This window comes from Lycorma delicatula, chromosome 5 (genome assembly GCF_047948215.1).
Source record: "Lycorma delicatula isolate Av1 chromosome 5, ASM4794821v1, whole genome shotgun sequence".
In the NCBI taxonomy this organism is placed as follows: domain Eukaryota; kingdom Metazoa; phylum Arthropoda; class Insecta; order Hemiptera; family Fulgoridae; genus Lycorma; species Lycorma delicatula.
The window spans coordinates 51,061,070-51,086,962 of NC_134459.1; the positions used below are offsets into that span (position 1 = coordinate 51,061,070).

At 29.9% G+C, this 25,893-nt stretch overlaps 1 protein-coding gene across 3 annotated transcripts in view; it reads left to right on the forward strand.

Annotated features, from left to right (window-relative positions):
* Bruce (BIR repeat containing ubiquitin-conjugating enzyme) overlaps window positions 1-25,893 on the forward strand; it is a 265,772-nt gene that overhangs the window by 143,433 nt on the left and 96,446 nt on the right. For all 3 annotated transcript variants that reach the window (XM_075366104.1, XM_075366105.1, XM_075366106.1), the window contains 7 exons: window positions 265-369; window positions 872-1,028; window positions 7,009-7,132; window positions 11,929-12,111; window positions 14,573-14,733; window positions 23,362-23,566; window positions 25,121-25,385. In XM_075366104.1, coding sequence (XP_075222219.1) covers window positions 265-369; window positions 872-1,028; window positions 7,009-7,132; window positions 11,929-12,111; window positions 14,573-14,733; window positions 23,362-23,566; window positions 25,121-25,385 — 1,200 coding nt within the window. The remainder of the gene's footprint in view (window positions 1-264; window positions 370-871; window positions 1,029-7,008; window positions 7,133-11,928; window positions 12,112-14,572; window positions 14,734-23,361; window positions 23,567-25,120; window positions 25,386-25,893) is intronic.

Below are 25,893 nucleotides of genomic sequence, written 5' to 3' on the forward strand. Positions count from 1 at the left end.
AAAATCTGAGTTTATTATGTTATTTGATTTTTTGTTAGAACACCCTTCTGTAATTGAGGTGCAACTGCCTTTTCAGTAACCCTCTATTTTTGAGATCACTGCCTGCAACATTAACTTTTTTATCCAGTCATTTCTCTCTTTCTCTCTCTCCCTCCTTTTTTTGAAAATTATAAATAAATTATTCTATAAAAGGTATATTAAACCTTTATTATTTTAATGAAGTAATTTTATTGATTTGATGTCTGAATATTTATTCTATTTTAGGTGTCAGTAGTAAGCCATCAAGTCCAGTTGATCAAACAGATTCAAAACCTGAAACAAAAGAAGCTGATGAAGCGACTTCAATGAATGAAGATAATTCACCGCCTGGTAATAAATCCACTTTAATGTTATAATTAATTGTTCATAGGTTGAACTAAATTAAATGTTATTAATGCTTTTGTAACCAATCATTAGGGAAGGAAAATTGTAGTTAAGAAAGGGGTAATGTGCATATATTAGTCAGATTTTTTTTTTGTTTAGGTCAGAAAGAAAACACTCTTTTTTACTTAAAAAAGTTGTGTGGATTTGATATCATATGTGTCACCCAAAAATATGTATGTGTTTTTTTGATGTGTAATGTAATTATCATGTTCATGTAAGCATTTATGTTTGTGTTTTGCATATTTTCTCTACATATAATTTACCTATTTGACTTTTTGAGCAATCTGAAGTTATTTTATGTAATGAACTGTAGTGAAAAATTCACATTTGACATTCAATTTATGTCAAATTTTTTCAATATTTATTAAATAAAAATGAAAATTCTTCAAGATCTTCAAGTTATGGTAGTGGCCATAAAATCACTTATCTTTTGTTTTTTTTTGTGTAGGTCCATCATCTGGAAAGAATGGGGAAAACTTTCCATTACCATCACTACTTGAATCTGATGATAGTGAACTAGAAGATCTTTTAGAAGATATTTTGGAGCGAGGATGCTCACTAATAAAAAAATCAAGTTCTAGAATGGCTGTTGGTGCAGTATCCAGGTATTATTTAATTTTATATCTCTTCACTTACAAATTTAGATATTTTATTATTGTAAAAAGAAGTAAAATTGATGTGATTCTATATATTTTGAGGTTCTCTGAATTCAAAATAAAATGTTTGAATGTTGATTTTTATAATTGCTACATCCACACACACCAGTGTACAGGTACATTTGTTACCTACTGTAAGCTGAATATATATTGTTATTATCTTATTATGAATTTGTAAAATTGATGAAAATAAATGATATACACATAACATTATACATATATATATATATATGTTATTGATACATAATATTATATGCCGTATATGCATAATAATTATGTATTATATAATTGTTATATTTATATATATAGAGAATCATCTTTTTGTTTAATTAAAAACTTTCTTTCTTTTTAATAATCATTTTTGAGAACTTTGATTGTGGTCTCTGTTTCAGAATGTATTTTTTTAAAATAAAAAATTAGAAAAAACAAATAAAAACTTTAAAATTATAGAGACTAGTTACACACCAATACTATGTGACATTTAATAATAATTTTTGTGTGACATTTAATATTAATTTTTATTTGCAAGAAGAATCGTGAACAGTGGGTTCAACTATTGAGTCACATTATATTTTTAAAGTATTCTTTCAGTACATGGAAGATACAGTTGGGTAGGTATCACCCATTAAGTAGTTCGTTATAACTACTTTTTATCATAGTTACACCTGTTAATAAAGTTATGGATTAGATTTTTTTTTTTAATATTCATGAAAAAAATCAATTCAGAACATGATATATTAACTAAATAATTTTCATAAAGATATTTATTTTTTTACACTGGAAATAGAAATCAATGATGAATTTCTACTTTTTGGATTTCAAAAAAGGAGAGGAAAAAATAAAATTAAAATCCGTATTTTTGAAAACCAAATTGCCAGTAACAACAACTAACAATAAGTTAGTGTGCACTCATACAACTAAAAAATAATGTATCTGTGGTATAATTAATAACATTTATATAGATTAAAATGCTCTGTTAAGTAAGGAACTTAATAAATATGAACCCACAAAGATTGATTATAATACAGAGGACATGAAATGAATTCATAACATTAAAAGAAATAAAATATAATTTTTATGTTTTCTTTACTTTAAATAATGTCAACATAAATAAATTTTTCAAAAACATTAACTATTTTCAAAAAATTACCAACTAAAAATTAAATTAATAAACAATGTAATAACAACTTTTTTAATAAAAAGCTGTTTAATGTTTTAAAATAAGATATCAAGAAAAAGTATTTTTTTTTTGCAATCAGAAAATTGTATTATAGCAGAATACTTCATCTTATGTCAATGACCAATATATTTTATTTATCTACAGTTTTAATGTCTCAAGTACTTGTTCAAAAAAATACATTGTCAGTCAGCAAGATCATTATAAAAGTAATCAACAGACATAAAAAAAAAGAAAAAACATGGAAATTTTCTAAATTCTAATATGAGGGCAAATAAAAAATGATGTACACTTGTTATTCTATAATTTATTTACACACGGTAAAGGTTTAACCTGTACATTATTTTTCTACATAGTCATCTCCCTTGTCAATGCAATTGGTCTAGCGGTCCACAAGGTGGCGTATTCCTTCTAAGAAGAATGCAGCATGTTGTCTAGCCACTTTTAAACTTCTCAATTCATAAAAAAACACTACGTGATAGCACTGTCCTCATATTTTGATAAAAGTTTACAATGAATTTCAGCTCATTTCACACCCTTTGACCAGAGAAATTGGATCACTGCTTGTTGTTTCTGGTTTGTGCAAACTGCTAATGGGGTGGACATGTTTACATGTAATAGCAGAATGCAAATGACACGATCTGGATAAAATCTTGCACACATGACCTTACTTGTACCATTTTTAACCATGCATGTGTAAAAGGCATTATTGACAACCCTGAACGTGTGTTATGGCAAGTGTAGATAATTTATGAGTTGTGCTCATAAAATTTATTAGAATTAAAATATTGTTTAATTCTATATTCCATTTTGGTTAACTTTTTATTTTATTTGTAGGATCTGAAAGTTAGATCTGAACTATATAAATGGATGATATTTAAAGCATAGGTTTACTAGGTTGCATAGAACAAAAGTCAAAAATTGTAACATTAATGGAAACACTAGGAAATTATTTCCTGAAACTGTTCTGTGATATTATATTACTATGTGAGTTTAGACCAGAGGTTCCCAAACTTATTTTTCTCAGACCACTTTCAAAATTTTGCTGGTTCCGGTGGACCCCCTGCAGCTACATTTCTACCATATTTCCAGTCGACGGAAAATGTGAAGATTAGATCTAACTATGAAAATTTGCATTACGGCTGAGTTCCACGAACTAACAGCTTCCGTAAAAAAGTGAGAATTGATTGGTTAATTTTTGATTGACTGTGCTGTGAGTGGATGTCAAAAAAGTAAAGTTGGCCAATCAAAAAAAATGCTTCCATACAACTTTACATTTTTGACATCTACTCACAGTACAAGAAAGTAATCAATTCTCACTTATTTTATTTAGAAAACTTTCCATTCAGAGTGGTAAAAAGCAAAAGAAAAATAGTATATCTTTTGTGTTGCATTTATTCAAATATGTAATCATTACACCATTAGTTATTATTGTTATCATATTGCAATGTAATATAATAAAATTGTCGTAATATAATTAAAATTAAATATTAATAACGTAATGTAACTTCTACAATGACAATCACAAAATAGTTTAATGGGAGGGATGTACCTGATGGATTGACAGCAAATTATCAATATTTGGCTTCAAGTTTTGTTAGGAATAAGCGCAAATCTCCCCGTTCTGTGATATTGAATCTGCTCCTTTTTTTTGATAAAAGGTTTGTAACGACACTAAAACTTTTTTCGACAAGATATGACGAGGGAAACACTATCAAAAGCTTTCTCGCAATTCCCCACAGTCCAGGATATTTTTCTGGTATCTCTGCCTGCAGCCAAAATGTTTGATACCCTCTTTTAAATTTCACCTTCAGCTCCTCATTAGTGCTAAGCTCGAGTAGCTCCTCTTGTAATATCGCCATCTCCACTTCCGTTTCATCAAATGGATTTATGATCCATGGTGGTATTTCCATCGTCAGAATATCTTCAAATCTGATTTTGAAGTCATCATGCACGGCAATTAAATGTTGAAAGTATGTCTGAATATCCTCATCAAGGCATTCTACCTATGACAAGTTTGAAAACTGGGAAAATACGCGCCGACTAATATTTTGCTTCATAAATTTCAATTTTCCAAGAAAAGCTGAAATTACACCTTTTGTTTTTATTAAATTGAGACTGTCCCCTTGTAATTGTAAGTTAATGTCATTAAATTTTTTGAACAAGTCTTGTCAAATATGCGATGTCAACTTTCAAAGTGATCAGGTTTTCTTTTAAATTTGAATCTTTACCTTCCAGAAACTCTAAAACTGATTCAAAAAGTGAGTAAAATCTTGTTAAACATGCACCTTTCGACAACCAGCGTACTTCAGTATGTAAGAGCAATCGTTGGAAGTCTTCATTATTTTCGTCGCACAATTGGGCAAATAAACGCGTATTCAATGCATTGCTTCTTATCTTGTTAACAGCATTAATTACAAGTTGAAGCGACTGGTGCAATCTATCACTCAGATTTTTCGCTACTAGGTGTTGTCGGTGGATGACACAGTGAATTGCAGTTACCTCTGGTATAATTCTTTTAAGATGGCTTATAAACCCACGATATTGCCCGACCATGGCAGGAGCTCCATCTGTTGCCACCGAAATGATGTTTGTGAATGGAATTGATTTTTCGTTAAAAAAATCACCCAGGACATTAAATATTGATTCACCTTTAGTGTCCGTCTCCAAAGTTTTCGCGAATAGTAGCTCTTCATGAATTTCTTCGTCCATAACAAATCGAACATATGCCAATAATAATGCTTCATTACCAGGTAAAGTTGACTCGTCCAGTTGAATGGAAAAATGAGTTGTTTGCAGATAATTACACAAGAAACTTTTAATATCAGAGCTCATTTCATCAATACGTCTTTGTACATTGTTGTTACTCAAAGGAATTCTTTTGAGTATGTCAAATGGAGATTTGTGCAGAACAGTTTTTAAAACCTCTTCAACAGCAGGTAAAATTAAATGTTCTCCAATGGTGTGCGGTTTTCCAGATTTTGCTATAAGTAATGAAATATTGTACGATGCCCGCAAGCCATCATCGTTACTTTCAGACGTTGAAGCGAACATACTGTGCACGGTAGGTCTCTTTTCATATTTTTCCTTCAATGTTTGAAAATATTTCAAATCTTTACCTATTTTATCAGGATGACACCTTCTTAGATGATCTTCGAGCTTCGATGATTTCATAGAGTCATTGCTCAAAATTTTGCTGCACAAAAGGCATATAAGCAATCGCTTGTTTGCCTTTGATTGAAGAAATCCAAATTTTAAATAATCAACACTGTGCAGTCGAAATTTCTTCTTAGATTCAGCCATGTTTCGTATATCAGTTACCTACCGGTAAATAAAAAAAAAAAACTTTGTTTTAGTAATCTCAAGACAGTCTTACTTTACAGGATATGCCTATTTTAACAGAATAGGATTAATTAATTATTGCAATGAAATAAAGTACCAGCGGCAAACTGATTCTAATTATTAAAAGCAATAAATCAGTAAGATCCATAATAAAGTTTTATGAAAATGGCTGAACCGATTTTAATGTGATGTAAAACATTTTTTCATTAATTATATTTTGATATATTTCTGTAAATTCTATAGAAAATACTTTTAAATAACCAATATTTTGATATCACAACTCTGCGATTTTAATAATTTATTTATTACTTTGATGCACGTTACGAGTATGTAAAGACAGGTACAATTTATGAAAATATACAACGTGTTACAGAATAAGGATTACAACCGGGAAATGGTATGTTCAGGATCAGTTTTTAAGTCGATTCCAATAGTTTTTTTTAAATATCTGAAAAAAAATTTAGACCAAAAATTAATAAATTCTTAAATGGAAGAGATTTCTTTTAGGAATAAGCCTCGCCTTTTGTACCTACATATTTTATGTAATTTGTTTATTTTTGTTTACTGACTTGTACAATAAATTGTCAAATAAATAAATAAACAATAAATAAAATAAAAGTAAGTATAACAAAAAAGCAAGTAAGTACTTACTACTTTTTCAGACACTGGCAAACGCTAACATCTATTCACTTTACTTTTCTTTTTGAAATTCCGGAAACAAACGAGTAATGTTTATCCTTGGTAATCGTATTAATATTAGTAAAGAATCAAACAACTTCATGCAAGATTGCTAGCACACACACCACAAGTCGTATTTCGTCCCTTTGCACGTCTGAACAAGCCTTACGGACGACGGTGGCAGCGGCGCTTTGAAAGTCTCGACACGTTTGTTGTACTGAATATGGAGTATGCAAGTTTTTACAAGTAACAGTCGTTGAGCTTCTCAAAACATTATCTGCCTAGATTGATACGCAAAGTCAAGCCAACATTTTATTTTGTCACGCCAACGTAGACCCCCGTCGAGTCTCCTGTGGACCCCTGGGGGTCCACCTGGACCACTTTGGGAATCAATGGTTTAGACAGAACATAACAGTTATATGTGTAAACAGTACTAAACTTTGACACTGTGTAGTGTCAAAAAACCAGAAAAGCCAGAAAATAGAAGGTATGTTATAATGAAAATTAATTAACTGTTCCAGTTAATTATTCAAAAATTAAGCTTATAAGTAATTTAATCTGTTTTTAACAGTGATGTAGTAATTTAAAGTTAAAATTAAACAAATAATTTCAGAAAAATTTAGCAAAAATATTGATTCTGTTTATTGTTTTCTTCCGTTTACAAATAATAAATATGATTTAAGATTTAAATTCATAGCTTCTAATTTGACTCTTGTGATTTTTTTTTTTTAGTATATCTACAGCACTGGATTCCAGATTAGAATACAGTGTAGAAAATAATGTTGCTGTAAATTTAAGAAGAATAACTGCCCAAGCAGCTTATAATTTACCTCTTTGCATTAATGCATCTATATCTGTGAGTATTAAAGTAAAGAAATTAATTTAACAATTAGTTAAATTGTATCACTTACTATTAATGTTATGTGCTATACAATCTTTTAAAGTTATCATTATCATGATTCACTTGATAACTCCATATTTTTCATAATGTTCCAATCAGTACCTTTATAACAGAAATATGTGTGTAGTGTAATTTTTCTTAAAGCGTGTATAATGATTGACCTCCCTTGAATTATGAATATATAGGATTTCCTAGTAATATAAGGTTTGGGTGTGAATGATTAATTTTTTTTTTCTAAAGCATCTGTCTTGCATATTGTACTGAATTGATATTAAAAATAATTGAAATTGAACAACTAATTTATATTGAATAACAATATTTTTTAATAACTAAATTTTATTTATTTTTTCATAATTAATGTTAATTTAGCATTGTGTTGAGAGTCCAGGTTTGTAGCCCCATGCTATCTTTTCATTTGTTGAATGTTGTACTGTGTGTTGTGTGTGTGTGTGTGTGTGTGTGTGTGTGTGTGTGTGTGTGTGTGTGTGTGTGTGTGTGTGTGTGTGTGTGTGTGCGTGTGTATATATATATATAATTTTTTAAAAATTCAAATAATTCATCAACCATTGTGCTAATTAAATTCAATATTAACTGAAACTTAACTACCAAAACACAGTAAATAGATAAATGCATCTAATCTATAATTATCTCTAAGTATTTATCCTATAAATACATTAAAGAACTATTCTGTAATTACATTACTTCAAAACAAATAAAATAAATCAACTGGCAATTGCATATATGTAAACGCATGTATAACACACATCTACATCCAAGGTGTGGTATTTGTAAATGTACATATAAGTTTCTGTCCGTGGTTTATGTATGAGACATGTTTTCAGTCATAAAATAGAAAAACTTAGAGAAATGAAAGATTGTATTTGTCAAAAAATAGTTCACCTGAAATAATACAATACAATTTTTTTTTAAATTCTTTACATACAACTACCATTAGAGGTGTATATAATTACAGATAGAGGTGTATATAATTAGAGGTGTATTAATTACAATTAGAGGTGACGTGTTAAAATACTGTTTATTGATGATTCTTTTATATGTTACTAATTATAATCTTAGTTCTGATTTATATAATTATTTCTTTATAAATACTGCAGAACAAATACATATGCCTACATATTGCTGTAACCATTATTTATCTGTTTTTCTTTTATCCTGATATTTATAAAGTATATATATTTATAAAAATACAATCATGATTTACTTTGCAAATATTCAGAAATATACTTCTGGAAGATCTCGTACACTTAACAAACTGTATATATTGTGTAAGATTACGTTATATATTAATAAAGCATAACTGATTAGCTGAGCAACCTGGTGGCATTCAAATTAAAATATAGTGGCTGCATTAAGTACTGAATTGGATAAATAACTATACTTACACTGAAAATTATTTTTAATGTGTCTACAGAACTCAAATCTAGGATGGAAGCAACTCCAGAATCAACTTTGCAGATAATCTCAAAAACAAACATACAATAACATTACCTAAAACTCTAAATTTTACAATATCATGTAAAAAATAAAATCTCAATGCACTTAAATGATATAAAATTTATTGAGAGACTTAATTTATTAAAAACAAAGTGTTAAATGAACAAATGCAATTTATGTCAATTATGCAACTTGAAGACATTCTAAAACATTTGACTACAGTTTTATAAAGATTTTTTTAAAGCTTATTTGTAGGTTTTTAATTTACTTTGATGAAAAGATAAGACTCTCAGTTAGTTCTATATACTTGTGGTTTTTTCATCAATCACATTGGTTATTTTATTTTGTAAAGGAAGTCATTATTATTATTATCTTTTATGACTCCATAGGATCAATTTAGTCGGTCCATTATCCAAGTCTCTTCGACGGGACTGTTTGGGCCTTGTGGTTCTCCCAGTACTTTTCATACATTCTAATCTTTATGTCCTTTCTAATGTTGAAAATGTTTGTATTGTGAGTTTATTTTGTGTGACTGTGAAGTAAGTGTTTTTATTCCTGATTTTCTTGTTTAAATTTATCTTATCTGTGATGTCTTCTGGTTAAGGCCAATTTCCTTCAGATCTTCTCTTATTTCTCTGATTCATCTGCATCCTGTCTTGGTGTTTTGTGAGTCGAGATTGTTCTTTACTAGCTGTTTCAGAAATCTTAAATCTCGCATCCTTATGACATGTCCAAAGAATCCTAGTCTCCTCTTATACGTGGTATCGGGTGATGAGTTTTAACTCTTTATACACAACTTTATTGAGCAAAATCCATCACTGGATTGTGGAAAAAAAACCATCACTGCCCATCTTTCTGGTACTTTTTATTGATGCAGGTTCTTCTAATTCTTCTTTTGAAAGGAAGTCATTATTGATTCTATGTAGATTTTTCCTAACATAGGTGAAAAATTGTATGGCCAATACAAAGATTCATTTTACAGTTTAAAATCAACATACTTTATTACTGGATTTTTGTAGCACAATTTCATATAGTGCGATACAATTTTAAATATGAGGTTTAATAAAAAAATATACAGAATTTTCAAATTTCCAGGCTCTATAAGTCCAGGTGTCACAATTTTTGTTCTGTTGGTACATTTGTCCCTAACATATGTTTATATTGTTAGTCACATTGGATGCTTAGTTTATTGTTGACTGTTGAAAAGGTTACACATGTTTTGCTATAATCTGCGATTTTTAGAACTTGTGAAAAAACTGAACAAAGAATTTGCATTAAGTTTTGCTTTAAGACTGTAATAAAGTGCATTACTGCATTGGAAATGTTGATTATTGTTTTTGGTGATTCTTCTATGAATAAAACAAAGTATTTACAAGTGGTAGAAACGTTTCCAAGAGGGCTGTGAAGATATTGAAGATGATGAGCATCCAGGATATCCCAACATATCGGCAGTTGATGACAAAAATGTGAAGAAAATGATTATGGACAATCGCCGATTATCCAGAATCAATTAATGCTGAATGACTGAGAGAGTCGATTAGCATTTCTACCTGGAAGTTCTACACTGTTTGCTTGAAGCAATCCAAAGAAAATGCTTGGATTTGTGGTGATAAAATTCATGGCAGTTCCATTGTAATAATGCACCTGCTCACATTTCACTGCTTGTTCGTGAATTTTTGGCCAGAAACAACACCGTTATGATGTCTTAACCTCCATATTCGCCAGACATGGCCTCCTGTAAGTTCTTCCTATTCCCTTTTGAATAGAACCACGAAAGACATCATTTTGACAACATTGAAAAGATAATAACAATTTCATTGATGGAGCTAAATGCCATACCAGAAATTGCATTCCAGTGGTGCTCTGAAGATTGGATAAAGACTTGCACAAATGTATTATTTCTGAAAAGAAGTACTTTGAAGGTGACAACATCAAAATTGATGAATAAATAAAGATTTTTTGAGAAAAACTGAAATTCCGTGTATCTTTTGATCTAATCTCATATTACAAGAGTTTTACATGAAACTAAGAACATTTGTAGATAAAAAAAATAGCACATGTTTTTGCATTGTAGTGAGGTGAGTTAAAATTCATGATTGGCAGTGGTTCCTTTATACTGTTTTTATGCATTTCTGTGGTATTGATATATAGGATTTTGGATTTCTTGTAAGTGACTTGCTTTCATGTTCATAATATTTTTTTAGTCTATCTGTTCAAAAAAAAAAAAAGTGAAAAGTAAGTGTAAAAAAAGTAAATTAGTAAATAAATAAATAAAGCTGACCTCAAAGAACCTTATAAAAAAAATGCTGTTTTATATAGCATTATTTTAAAGAATCTTTACTTCCAGTATGCTTTAGCAAATCTTTTATTATTTTTTTAGTTTTATTTTATTATTGTATAAAGGTCAGATATTACAAATAAAATTGTAATTTTTTAAACTATTATTATCTCAGATTTTAAGTGACTTCTAAAAATTGATAGACAAGATTACAGAAAAAATTATAAAATGGCTATAATTTTGCAAAATTGGTTTAGTTTGAAAAAGCAGGTTGAATGACCTCTGAATAGTTTCATAATGCTAGCAAATTGGCAGAGAAGACTATGAGGTTAACTAACCATTTCAAGTAGGTTATTTGATTAAATAATACGTGGAGGAATACAGGATTGAACCTACGCTCAGTAGTTGATATATAGGATTGAAATTTACGATTTTCATCTAGTCTAGTCTAGTCTAGTATGCTGGAGGTTTTGGCACAATTGTAGTAAAGTGTTAACTGCATTAATTGTATTGCTTATCTTGCTGTTATTTAAATAATACTGTATAAAATGTACACTTATAAAATGAGTAGGAACTGAGCACTGGCTTTAAATTTCTTCATCTAGAATACCTTTTTCTAAAGGTGTTGTGGCTTTGTATATCAATTGATCTTAGCATTATAGGAATTAAACCAGCTTTCTTGCTGATGTGGAAAAAATATAGAATTTTTATGGAAATTTTATAATATAGATAGAAAAAAAAATTTAAGTTGGTATATTAAAAAAAATTTTTGTGAAGATTATGTGATAGCTTCAAAAGAACTTTAGTCTATAGTAAAAATTGTATTGTATCTATAGATTGTGCATTGCCATTTAATATTACTATTCACATTACCCAGGATTACAGAGCCTGCATTAGAATCAAATTGGTTTGTCAGTGTGGTTAATTGTTAATTTCTTTCAGTTGAAACCCCCCTGTCACTCTATTATTTACATGCTTTTATATTATTATGTAATATACTTTCTTCTTACATGGTCAGCAAAAAGGAGTTGCGCATGAAGGGCCACTAATAAATCACTGGGAAGATAGTTTAACTGAATGTTGGCCACAACCATACCATGGTCCAGCAGCTAACGGTCAACCTTGTTCATTTGGATTTCCAACCAGTATTGAAATGTTAACAAATGCATTTAACTTTCTGTTCAATCAGCTTATGGCACAGGTAAAAGCTCTTTCATTTTTGTATCAAAAGAAATAGTTACAGTAAGATAATATGAAATGTATTAAAATGAGTGTTTTGTAAGTTATAAGGAATAGAGTTACATTAAGGTAATATGAAATGTATTAAAATGAGTGTTTTATAAGTTACAAGGAATATCGAGTCTTATTGGGCAATGGGTTTAGACTTAAGTAACAATTATTAATTTATAGTTTTGTTGGACTAATCATATAATTACATTGTAATAAATTATGGATCATTAATATTCCTTTCTAGAGGTAATGGTAGCTATATTATTTGTGTTTTATAGAAGTTTTTGCTTCAAGTGATGAGAAAGATTGTATAATTAAATTGTGATATTATTAACAGAGCTCAGTTGAAGAATTATTGAGAGAAGAGCTATAAAGCTTCGCTATTATTACTCATTGCCATGAAAGATGTGTATAATGATCTTTTACTATAGCATCAATCAACTTTTTTACAACTACGCATTTCTGCTGTGTTCTCAGAATGCATGACTTAGTTTAATGTTTGCTTGTGGTGTCCCCCTTATTATACCCTAATATAATTTTTTGCTTGTGACCATGGCCAATTTATAATTTATATGTTCATGAAGAAGTGTGTAATGAAAACCAATAAATAATTTTATTCATACTGTAGCAATATTGATCTGAATGAAGGTCTGCATTGTCAGTCCATGTAATATGGATCGATATGTATTATAAAAATTATCATTTAAGAATTATCATCTGGTCATTGCAATCTGATAAATAGATTCTAGTTGTGACTTTTGCTTGCTATGATTCCTGTGGGAAAACTTGCAGTGATATTGATTGCTCTCTATGAATCTGACTTTCAATTCAGTTAGTCAAGATTCTAGTGACCTTTAATGGATGTTTATAATCTGTGGTGTTAGGTTATAAAAATTTCTTAATTCTGATCATCAGATCTCTGTTAAAAAAGTATAAAAATTATTGTTGAATTATGAAATGAAGTTAACTTTATGGTATGCTTTTATAAGTTTGAATTTTAGGAGGTTGTGTGTGGGTGCAGTCCTGCTATCAGCTAAAGTACTATTTAAAATGTTAAAGGCTTTTTTTTCTTTTATTTTTCTTTTCCTGCTATCAGCTAAAATACTATCTAAATTGTTAAAGGCTTTTTTTTTCTTTTTTTTAATGAAGCTATTTGTTTATCGGTTAATATACATATTAATTAAAATTTTTATAAAATAATAATAATAATAAACAAGATAAAAAAATTAATAAATTATATCAACAGCAATCTCTGATTCTTAAACACAATAATAAATTTGTAGTAATTTTAGTGTTTAAGTTAGCAAGAAATTCATTTATACTGATTAATAAATGCTTTGTGTAATTTAAGAAAAAAATTCATATTCTTCAGAAGTTTTGTGACAAAATCCACAACTAAAATGTCAAACCAGTAAATAAAATCATATGAAATGTCCACAATAAGTTTAGTCATTTTTGGACAGGCAAAGTGAGTGTATTATTAATGCCTTTGACCAACATTTTGTAATTGTTTTTTTTTTTCAAAAACTTTACAGAATGGGAAGTTGAAATTTTGGTGTGGGTTTGAAGTCTAATATAGATTTGCAAAAAATATTATTTCTATGTAATTGCACAGTTAATGTAAGTGCACAGGTAAATTTCCATTTATTGAGAAAGCTGATGGAATGGACTTCGTTTAGACAGTCGACCTGCAATTTTCTCATAGTTTGAATGTTTGCCAATAGATTGTGTACAATACCATTTGGTCAAGTATGGTACAAAAGTGTCTGTGTCGACAGAGGGGAGAGAACTGGCATACACTCAATTCTTGATCACAGATATTGGGTAGAGTTTGTTGTTGAAGTGTGAATAAATACAGATGTTCATTTATTTGTTGTAACTGAAATTGCCGAACAGTAGAAAAGTAACTTAAATACCAAAATAATAGCCTAATGTTTGAACTCACATGCATTTCCTCTTGCATGTCTGTTAGAGTTGCAGATATAAAGAAAATAATGCTATTATTTAGGATTTATGTAATCTAATGTAAAAAAAAAACTTTGATAAGAAACTATAAAAAAATTTGTTTACAGGATCACAATTGTGATAGTATAATTAATATCAATTGACAGAATCACAAATAAAAACAACAGATTGCATTGCAACCAGGATCACTATTGTTAACAGATTGCACTGCATGAATTCAAAACTAATCTGTATAAAGAAAATACTGGTGTAATCAACTCAACTGATGCAGTAATAATAAATGGAAGGATAGTATATTATGATCTGTGTTTTAAGTAATTAGCTCAGTGTTAGGTAAATGTAATTAGGTTATACTTATTGTAACTTAACTTAATGTTGTTAAATAATTGTTTCAACTATTTCTTACATTTGATTTAAAATATAAAAATTATAAATTTTATCGTTCCTTCAATTATTTTCTGTTATAGGTTGGAGGCTGTAATTTTGAAGCAGTTGTCCATTTGTGGTTAACATTAAGTTCTGAATCTGATAATACTGGAGTTGGTGTACGTAGTTTTGATCCTTCAGTCATTCCACTTATTCCACTTGCTCCTTCTGCATTTTCTGCATTGATGTTTACGCTTGTTCGGTAAGGTTTATTTTCTCCCTTTCTTTTATAACAATATATAAATTGTATTTACTATAATAATTCTACACACACACACACAAACATACACACACACACACACACACACACACACACACACACACACACATACACACACATACACACACATACACACACATACACACACATACACACATACACACATACACACATACACACATACACACATACACACATACACACATATACACATATACACATACACACATACACACATACACACATACACACACACACACACACACACACACACACACACACACACACACACACACACACCGTGAGAGAGTGAGAGAAGAGAGATAGTGAGATTGTGTGTGTGTGTGTGCACATGTGTATTATCTTACTGTGATAGTTTTTTTAAATCCCAGTTTAAATTAAATAAAGTTGTTGCTTTTTTGACAGCTTTAAAAGGTTGTATTTTTAGTTGTTAATTTGGTATCGCCCAAGAAAGATCTGAACCTTTTTCCATCACAATGATCCGCGGTTGATTAGCGCTCGCGAAAATATGTTGGTATCTGATTTCCTCCCTTCATAGTCTTATGCTACCCTCTTGTGAAAAAAATTTCAAAAAATTACAGTATATTAAAGAGATTTAACAGATTCTGACAAAAAAATTGAAACAGTACAAAAATTATGATAATTTAATTGCAGAATTTTTTTTGCGGATTTCTACCGCGTTTTTTATTAGCTAAATTTTTTTTTTTTGCTTTGTGTTTATGAAACATAATTTGCTGATTTTAAAAATAATACTTTCAAGCAAATCGGTTGAAAATTGGGCAAAATATGATGAAAACCCCATGTCATAAATTACAGATTAGTAACATATGTTAGTATAAGTGAAAGTAGATTCAGAAAACTACGTTTTATAAAAATTCCCACCACTCAAAAGGCTATTCAGATTGACAAAAAACCATTTTTACTGTATACTGTTACTCATTACGAATCGATATGTGTTACATGTTTACCGATATCATTTGTCAGAAAAGATACAGACCTCAAGTAAAATTTACATATTTATGACCACAAATTCCTTCTTTTTTTGTGTCCCGTATATCATAATTTATTGTGTGTTTCCATACATCGATATGTTGCTAGTAAGATAAGCTATTTTTATAAATAACAAATAAGTCCGCAATCCTCATAGCAATTATAATACACAAGTCACACACACACTAGCACATTTCTGAGTAAAAATGGTCATATTCTTTCTAGTCTAAATAAAACATTTTACATCGTGTAAACGTCGTTCAAATTGTGTAATAAAACTGACTCCTTTGTGAATATAAAAAAAAAATAACTGACTTAGATGCCATATAAAATGATTTTGTAACAGCGTTTTAAAACTGACGCCATACATAACCAGTTCCAAGGCTACATGATCTGAAAAGGTTAATGATATAATTGTTCACAAATAATATTGACTTTTTTAAAATGAAAATGATTTTTCTGTACTCTTTGTCAGTTATCACTTATAGACATGTCAACCTTTTCTAAGAAAATTGATATTTTTTAAAAACTATTCAATGAATTTAAAAAGGTGTTTATTTTACAGTTTCCTTAAAATCTGTTAATATTTTTGATCTTCTTTCAGTAATAATAATTTTTTGCATTTTCCTTATTTTAGTACATACTCTGAAATCTCCTCCATGTCAGTGGTGATTTTATTTTAAGGAAAATTCATAAAGTTCCTGGTAATCAAAAATTGAGCTGTGGGTGCTAACAGATTTGGGTAATGATTTTGTATATCCAAAAACATTAACGTGAAAGTTGAAGATGGTCCAATGTCGTCTTTTAAAGCTGTCAGTCATTGCTTGTCCATACGTATAGCTTAATTTTTACTACATTCCTGTGCCAGGTAGAGGATTTTGATGTAATACTATTTAATTATTGTACAGCCTGGAGGACTCATGGTCAGAAGAAACAGTTGGCATGACTGATAATTTGGTCACACATAAATTAACATAAAGGACTGATAAATTCATTAGTCACACAGTGTACAAGATTATTTATTTGTGTCTGGTGGTTTACTAGTTGCACTAGGTCAATTGTGGATAATATCTACTGATAAGCTACCATATTATATTAAGGCCATGTGATCTGTTGTCAAGATATTGAAAATAGATACTTTCTATTGGTCCTTATACTGATAAAAAGAAGTATACAGAAAAAGATACAATAGAACTGACACCATTATAACAAAGATGTGTAAGACAGGTTAAAAATGGCAAAGTTTTTCTTGCAGGTGAACTAATCTTAAGTAGTAGTACGTACATATGTAACTGTAGTAACTCTAGAAATATAGAACTGATGGAGGTCATGGATGAGATGGCAAACTTTAGCATGATTCTGCAATATCTTCAAATATTTTGGGGAGTGGTATCTTGGAAATTTATGGATATGATGTAAAGATAAATGGTATTGTTGAATGTAATGCAACTTTCCTTATATAATAGTAAAAAAACAATTTCTTTTGTAGGTTTAAATTTTATTTATGTATTAATATAAAATATACAAATATATTTGTTAGATTGAAACAAAAAAATTAATATATGTACATTTAAACGTGAGAGAAATACAGAAATGCTAAATTACATAATTATTTAGCATATGAAATAAAGAAATATTTTACACCATATCAAAATTATTCCTACTTAAGAAAAGTTATAAATAATTGATAATATATCACTCAATTTTGAATCAAAATAAATCAATTTCATAACTGTTAACAGAACTACACATTGTTGTAATAGTATCATTTTTTGTTTATTTTATTACTCTTTGTTTATTTACCCTAAAATTTTAACTATTCAGTATATATTGTTACATAACAGTTTCAATCAATAATATTATTATATTATTTAAAAATAAATTTTAGATCATTAGAATTATGCATGGATTCAAAATATGAATTACCAAGAATAGAGGAATTGTTTAGATAGTTGTCAATAAAAGGGTCAGGCAAATTCATTTGTGTGGCTATTACTCTAATAAAAATTATGTTGAACAGTTTCGAGTATTTTTATGTGGGTTTGACTGAATGGTGAACTAATTAGCGATCCAAATATAGACTTTATCAAAATTATGTGAAACGATTTTAAAGTAAGAGTAAAGAGAATATTTTTACAAACTCTTCCTAACATCCAAGTTGGTTTGATTTATTTATAATACAATCAGTATGATCACTAAAACTCATTTTAGAATAAAAAATTATACGTACGAGGATCATACAATAATTAAACAGAAACAGCTGTACAGCAAAAATGGTTTATTTAATAAATACAACTTTTTTTTTTGTCTACTTTTCCATGTAATGCATTTGTCCATCTTTTTACGAGTCGTCTTATCCCCTCAGCAAAGAATTCTTTACCTTGATCTCACAGCCAATTTTGTACTTTTTTCTTTACCTCTTTGTCATTGTTGAACTTGTTGAACTCCTTTCATCGGACCAAACAGATAAAAATCCAAAGGAGCACGGTCAGGGCTATAAGGAGGATGAGGTAGGAGCTCCCAATCCACTTTGCCAATAGTTCCCAGCATCAGTTGTACTGTATGAGGTCAAGCGTTGTCTTGAAGAGGAAGCACAACTTTCCTCTGCCGTCCCGGCCATTTGTTCTTCAATGCAGGCTTGACTTGGATCTCAATCATGGCTGAGTAGTGTAGGCTGCTGATAGTGCATTGCTCCTCCAAATAATCACAGAAAATCAGACTATGGGCACTCCAAATGGTGGCTAACATGACCTTACCAGCCAATGGTTGTGTTTTGAATTTCTTACAGACAGGCGATTCAGGTTGTTTCCACTGCATGCATGCCTTGACACTTTAATTCTGGCTCAAAATGATGTATCCAAGTTTCATCACTGGTTAAAATCCTGTTCAAAAATGTATCACCTTTATTATTGAAACGATTTTTAGTTCAGTGCAAATGCAAAATCTCTCAGCTTTGTGATGAACGTGCTCCTTGGGAACCTGCCTTGCAGAAGTCATGCAGTAGATCAGTTTGTTTTGATTGATGGAATGAGTTGTGCCAACACTTACTCAACATTTTTCAGCAATTTGTTCAACTGTACGTTGTCGATCTTCTTGGATAAGTGAATCAATATGAGAATCTAACGCCAAAGTCGACACTGATAGCAGACGCCCAGAGTGGTGCTTGTCGGTCACGCTTTTGCGACCACTTTTAAAATTTTCCATCCATGTGTAAAAACTCGCGCAGTTCATGCAGCTACTGTCATATTGTTTGTTCATCCGAGAGAATATTTATGACGGTTGTAAACGTTGTGGAAGTAAAAATTGAATTACAGAATGCTGTTCTTCAAAAGTACTTTCTTCGAGCAGATATGCCATCGTAACTAAGACTTTAGGGGTTATATTTACGTAAATATTAGTCAAACAGCTGACTTTGCAAGGTTGCCAACTAACACTACAAAAGTTTCAATTGCCTGTGTTAAGCGTTTCTTTCACTAAAAGTGTCTGCCTGTTAAATTATTGAACGACCCTTGTATATCTCTTATAATAAGAGTCAGCATCCCCAAGAATAATACCATTCAGACTGCAAGTGTGAATTTTTATTTGCTTGGACCTAGACAAAGTTATGGTTTTACATTTTTGAATATTGAGATGTAGATCATTTCTTGAATATCAGTTATAAATCTCATCAAAGAGTTTTAAGTTAATATTATCTAAATTTGATTGTATACTTTTGAAGATCTTCAAATCATCAGGAAGTATATCTGATCTAAGTTAAGAAAGCGTAAACACAGATGTGCAGAAACTTGATTGGGGATGGCATGTGAAGTGGTATGGGCAATGCTAGAGTGGTTGGTTGTTTGCGGGGGGGGGGGATGTGATGCTTTCAAGGAATGAGAAGCAGGAACTCATTTGAACCACGTATTGTTACCGGTCTTTATAATCGGTATTTTTCAATATAATTATTTTTATGAACAGTATTTTTTTTATAAACAGTTTTTTGAAAACTAATTTTGTTTCATTAATAGAATTTTTAAATACTCAATCTTCATAATGCCTTATCCAAGATATATTCCTCTTTCTAATCTTAGGAAGAGGAATACCTCTAAAAAGTCAAAGTTAATTTATAATAAAGATTGTCTGCAGCAAACTAGTCGAAGAAAATCCAGTGATGATACATGCAGAAAGTCAAGCTTGCGTAGCAGAACTTTGGGGAGTATCTGTTCTTATTGTGCATGATAACAGAATCAAAAAAACTGGAAAAAAATGAGAATTTTAGTATGTTGGGAAAAACTTGTTATAATATGAAAATGAAAGTTAACGTCAACAACTTCTGAAGATGTGTGTTACTTAGTTTCATATACAACATAAAGCCCCCTGGAGACATTGAAAAAGTTATTATTTGTTTTAAAAACTGAACACCTAGATCAACAGATAAATTACAGTCATGAAACTGTAAGGAAGGAAAATTCTGAGGAGTATGGGGTTTAGATGGAAGAAAACTGGAAATAACAGGAAACTTTTTGAAGAAAAACAAGGTATATGTATTAAAAGAGTAAATTATCTGAAGAAAATTATAATTTACAGATGGGAAGGAAGACCAGTAATTTTTTCAGATGACTCTTATATTCACTTGACACATGGGAAAAGTTATGGTGAGACCAATACCTGAAATAAAGGCTATACATAAAACTCCAGTATCCAAAGGCTTGAAGCTGATATTGGTTCATGCTGGCAGTGAAGTAGGAGAAATTCAAAATGCCATTTTAATTTCTACTTTGGGCCAAAAAAAAAGGAGCATATTCAAACAATATGAATGCTCATAATTGTGAAAAAATGGCCGAAGCTAATCTCAAATCTTCCACGTCAATCTGTTTTGGTAATTCATAATGCTCTGTACCACAACATAAAGTTACACAAGGTGCCAAATTCAAACTGCTAAAAACATGAACTGTTGGATTGGCTTTGAAACAGAAATATTCCATGCTTGGCAGATATATTAAAAACAGAACTGTATGAATTAGTAAGCCCTGATATTAAGGGTACTACTTCGATAAAATATTGCAGGATCACAGTCAAACGTAATAAAATTGCCACCTTACCATCCTGAAATTAACCCAATTGAGTTGATTTGGGTGAAAATACAAAGTTAGATAGTAGATGAAAATGTCTCTAGTCGTAAAAATGTAAATGACAAAGAAATTTCTGAGAAAAATTTTCTGAACTGCAGTGGAATATTGGAAGCAATGTTGCAAACAGTAACACTAACAATAGAAACATTTTTTTATGAAACAGATGGAGTTACCGGCATGCAGACTAAAAGGTTTACATTTTGTGTTAATGGCAGTAACAGTGACAGTTAAAGCAGTGATGAGAGTGCTGATGAATCGGAGTCATTGAACAAGTATGATGCAGATGATGCAAGATCCGATGGTATAGATAGGATTGAACCGCTTGATAAAAATAAAAAATGATACGAAAGTAATAAAAAATGTAATTGTAAAAAAATTAACAAACAAAATTAAACCAAAAAAAATGTAGCAGATTAAATAAATAAAAATAATAGAAGAGAAACGATCAGACTTTATGTATCTGTGAACATTCAGTGTGCTCTTTAAGTACACTTGCATGCACACAATACATACTTGTGTGTGTGCATGTGCACGGGGCTGATCCTCTGTTCTTCCCACTGGTGAATATACCAATCCATCCCCCCCGCACATTGACTTGTGTGTTTACGCTTTCTTAACTTTGAACACTTATAATAAAAAATTCATTCATCACTAACCAAAAAATATCAGTGAAAATGTTAAATAGAAGTGGACTGAGATGGGAATCGGAGGAACCCCTGACAAAACTTACGATTTCATTAGATATATTCTGTTTTTTTTTTTACATGAATTCTGTCAGTCTGATTACTTTCAAACCACAGTTGTAATGGTGTAGTAATCCAAAAGATTTCAGCTTTTGAAGTAAAATAACACGATTAACAGAATCAAATGCCTTACTGAAATCAGAGGAAATACTATCTATCAATTTGAAAACCATTTTCTATTGAATTCAATAAATATTTCAAATAACACACCAAATTAGTATCAGTAGTTGTTTTCTCAATAAAACCAAACTGCCTATCCGTCAAGTTTATTAATTACAATTGATATAGATATTTTAGGAATAACCCTCAGAATTGATATAGGTCTATAATTAGAAATATTACCTTTATCACCAGATTTAAGTATAGGTATAATATAGGGGGATTTCCAAATCACAGGAAAAAAGACCTTCAGATGATGATTTAGCAAGTAAAAGTTTAACAATAAAGGAGAATATATAGTTACATTTTTTAATGAGGATGGGAGGTATACAATAAAGTCCAGTATTCCTGTGAATATCTAATTTATTTATACAGTATTTATATCATTAAAGGAAATATTATGATATCGATAATATTCATCTTAAAACAAGAAACTTCAACAAAGTCTGCATAAGAAATATTAGATTGTTTATAAAGGGAACTAAAATAATTTACAAAAGCATTAACAATCTTTATAACCGACGACATATAAGTTTTAGAGTTTTGATACATAACATTAGGTAAACCATTGTTAACCCACCGGGTTGGTCTAGTGGTGAACGCGTCTTCCCACATCAGCTGATTTGGAAGTCGAGAGTTCCAGCGTTCAAGTCCTAGTAAAGCCAGTTATTTTTACACGGATTTGAATACTAGATCGTGGATACCGGTGTGTTCTTTGGTGGTTGGGTTTCAATTAACCACACATCTCAGGAATGGTTGAACTGAGAATGTACAAGACTACAACACTTCATTTACACTCATACATATCCTCATTCATCCTCTGAAGTATTATCTGAACGGTAGTTACCGGAGGCTAAACAGGAAAAAGAAAGAAAGAAAAGGTAAACCATTGTTAAATCTATACTTGAGATAACAAATTTTCCAAAAATATCTTAATATTTATTGTAATGGAATTTTCTTTTTCAAAATTATAATTATTAAAATATAGAAATTTATCTAGCAAAATCCTGATAAAATTCAGTTAATTGATTATTTTTAGATTTTTTTATGTGCATTATCTTCTCAATAATTGAAGGTCTTAAGCTCCAAACAGTATCACGACAGACTGGTATTTCATATTAGTAGCTTTCCTTTTTGGAACTATAACTCAATGCCATTGAACATAAATGTGTAAAAAAGTATGAATGTGATTCTCAAGTGATAAATTGTTTCAATCCTATTCAGGAAAAGAATTATCCAAATAATTGTTTAGAATAGAAAAAATAAAGAGTTAAAATCACAGATTCAATCATCCTAATCAATACAAGTTACCATTTTGACTAAATAAAGATTTTGAGGAAGATGTCTGAGGTAAACTGTATGTGTTATCTCAATCTTATATTTATTTTCTGAATAATTTTTTTTTGTGTATATATTAAAAAGCATCATAAGCAGATCTACTGTGTGAATTTTACATTTATTGTGGTAGTTAATAAAGAACTTTATAATTTTCCATTTTATATTTTATTTATAATTTAAATATAAATTATAATTTTATATTTTTCAAACAAAAAACTTATCAATACTGTTAATTTGTTTTGTTACAGAAGAGGAGGAATATCTGTCCGTGAGTGGTGTTTAGCGTTCCAGGCTTTGACATTATTAGCAAATCTCCCACTACTGCAAGGAATATCATCTCCAGAAAACATTATATTTAGTACACTTTGTGGCATGGCACCGCTAATCGTATCTGATGCAAATTTTGTTCCTATGCTTCATTCATTCCTATCAAGTCCTCAGATTAAAGGATGTGTAAGTCATTGACAATACATTGTTTAACTTTTAAATTAACCAGATTAAATTATGGGTACATAACGTTGATTATTTTATTTAATAAACTAATCTCATTATTAATAACAATTTTTAAAATCATATATTAGAAGAAAAACTTTGTATTCATGGAGATTTCATGTTGTCGGATGAACTACTGCATTAAAATGCTTGAAATAAAATTATATTTCAGCGTAACAAAAATCATAATTTTTAGAATGGAGAAAACAAGTAAATCAGTTTCGTACAATATTAATAATATATTGGAAGAGTCCAATGGCAGCAAGTACATCTTATAATGATGTGTATCTGTATGTGTTAATTCTGGAATAAATCTGGATAATTATATAATGGCCACAGTAGTTTCATTCTTCTTGGGATAGTATAAAAAACTTCTAATTAGGCAATGGAAAACTTTTCAGTTGTTGAATGAATAACTCTCACAAATTTATTATTGAATATCATTTACTTTATACGAAAGAAGCATTGAACTTACTAAGATATAGAAGGACATTTAATAGATGGTTCAATCAATATAAAACTTACTGTTGGCTTGTTACATGTATATGTCTTCTAATCCAACACTATGAACAGAAAGAAAATTCAGTGAAAAGACGGAATTTTAATAGTTTTCGCAAAAACATTTATACTGGACATGAACAAGAGTGATATAAGTTTATATTTATTGCCGTAAAAAGAAATAAGTAAACTAAGACTGGGAATTTACAGAAAACTACTGCTTGAAAAAAAAAAAATTAGCACATGCATATTATTGAACAGCTGCAGTGTTAAAGTAGTGTCATTAATACTATCTTAATTCACGTTATAAATAGTACTGACAGATAGATTAAAGATTTTTTTGTTAATGTGACCTTCAGCCTAAATTGTCCTTAATACAGTCATCTTAATGCAATTTATAGATAATATGAACAAATTGATTAAAGAATTATTGTTAATGTGATCTCCAGCCTAAAGTGTCCTTTTTTAATCTTAAAAATATAAGGAATTCCATTCTTACTGTAGTTAGCTGATAGCAACCTTAATATTAATATGTTTTTCTCTTACAATAAATTGAATGTTCTTAATATTAAGTAGTAAAATTTGACTTATTGTAAAGTATGAAATTATAAAAGTATAAAAAATGTACAAGTAGTTAGAAGGTTTAAACCTTTAATAGTAAAGTAGTGTCTGGACTGCTAATTAAACAGTTAAACAGAGAATAGTGCACTGTTGTGACTGGACATCATTGGTAGAAAGAAGCCAGTTGCAGTCATCTTTCCTCTTCCCATCCATTGACATTTCTGAATTTTGATAAGCAATACATTCTGTTACACCAATATAGTATTTACATAATAAAATAATTTAAAATATTTATAGCTATGTTTGCATGAATTACTCGGCCTAAAAGAAGGGATGAAAAAGTATGTTGTAGTATATCATAAAGCCTCAAAAATCTTTTTTTCTCCAACTATTAACATAATTTTAATTAATGAACATTAAACATTTTTTTTCATTCTTTAATACTATTTGTTTTAGGCTGGTGTTCCTGTGTGTCAGTGTCTTCATGAATTACTTGTAAGATTGGAAATGAGATGTGATGTGATATCAGGTTCAAGTGATATTGGAAACAAATTAAAAGAGTCATTATTAAAACTTGTCTATCAGTTAGTTCAAGAAGGTGGTGCGATTGCAGCTCGTCATGGTCCCCTTGATGCTCAGGCCCATCTTATCCAGATGTTAATACATCTCAGTTTTCCAGCAATTGATCTAAGCACTGCTATTGGAATTTTGCAATCTGTTGGTAAGGTCACATTTACAAATTTTATAACACTACTATTATTATGTGTATAGTGTACTATACTGTTACATATGTTTGCTGTCATTACAATTTGATTTATCCATTGAAGGTAGATTTTACATGTATTACTAAAATACTTTACATTTGTAAAAAAGCACATTTCTCTAAGTGTTTTTTGAGAAGTTATAATTTTTTGTAAGCATAATTCTGAACTAATCTTTATCATGATGTACAACAAGGGATACATTGTAAAGTAAATTATTATGTAATAGTAATAATCATGAAATCATCGCAAAATTACTATAACAAATAAAACACTTTGTTAATGAAGAAAATATTAAATGGTACTCACCTAAACGGTAATCAAGGATCTGTTAATGTAAATGTGGTTTGTGTTTGATTGTGAGACAATGTGGTAAGTACAGTGTGTGCTCTGCATATATACAAATAAAAATTGTGTGTGTGTGTGTGTGTGTGTGTGTGTGTGTGTGTGTGTGTGTGTGTGTGTGTG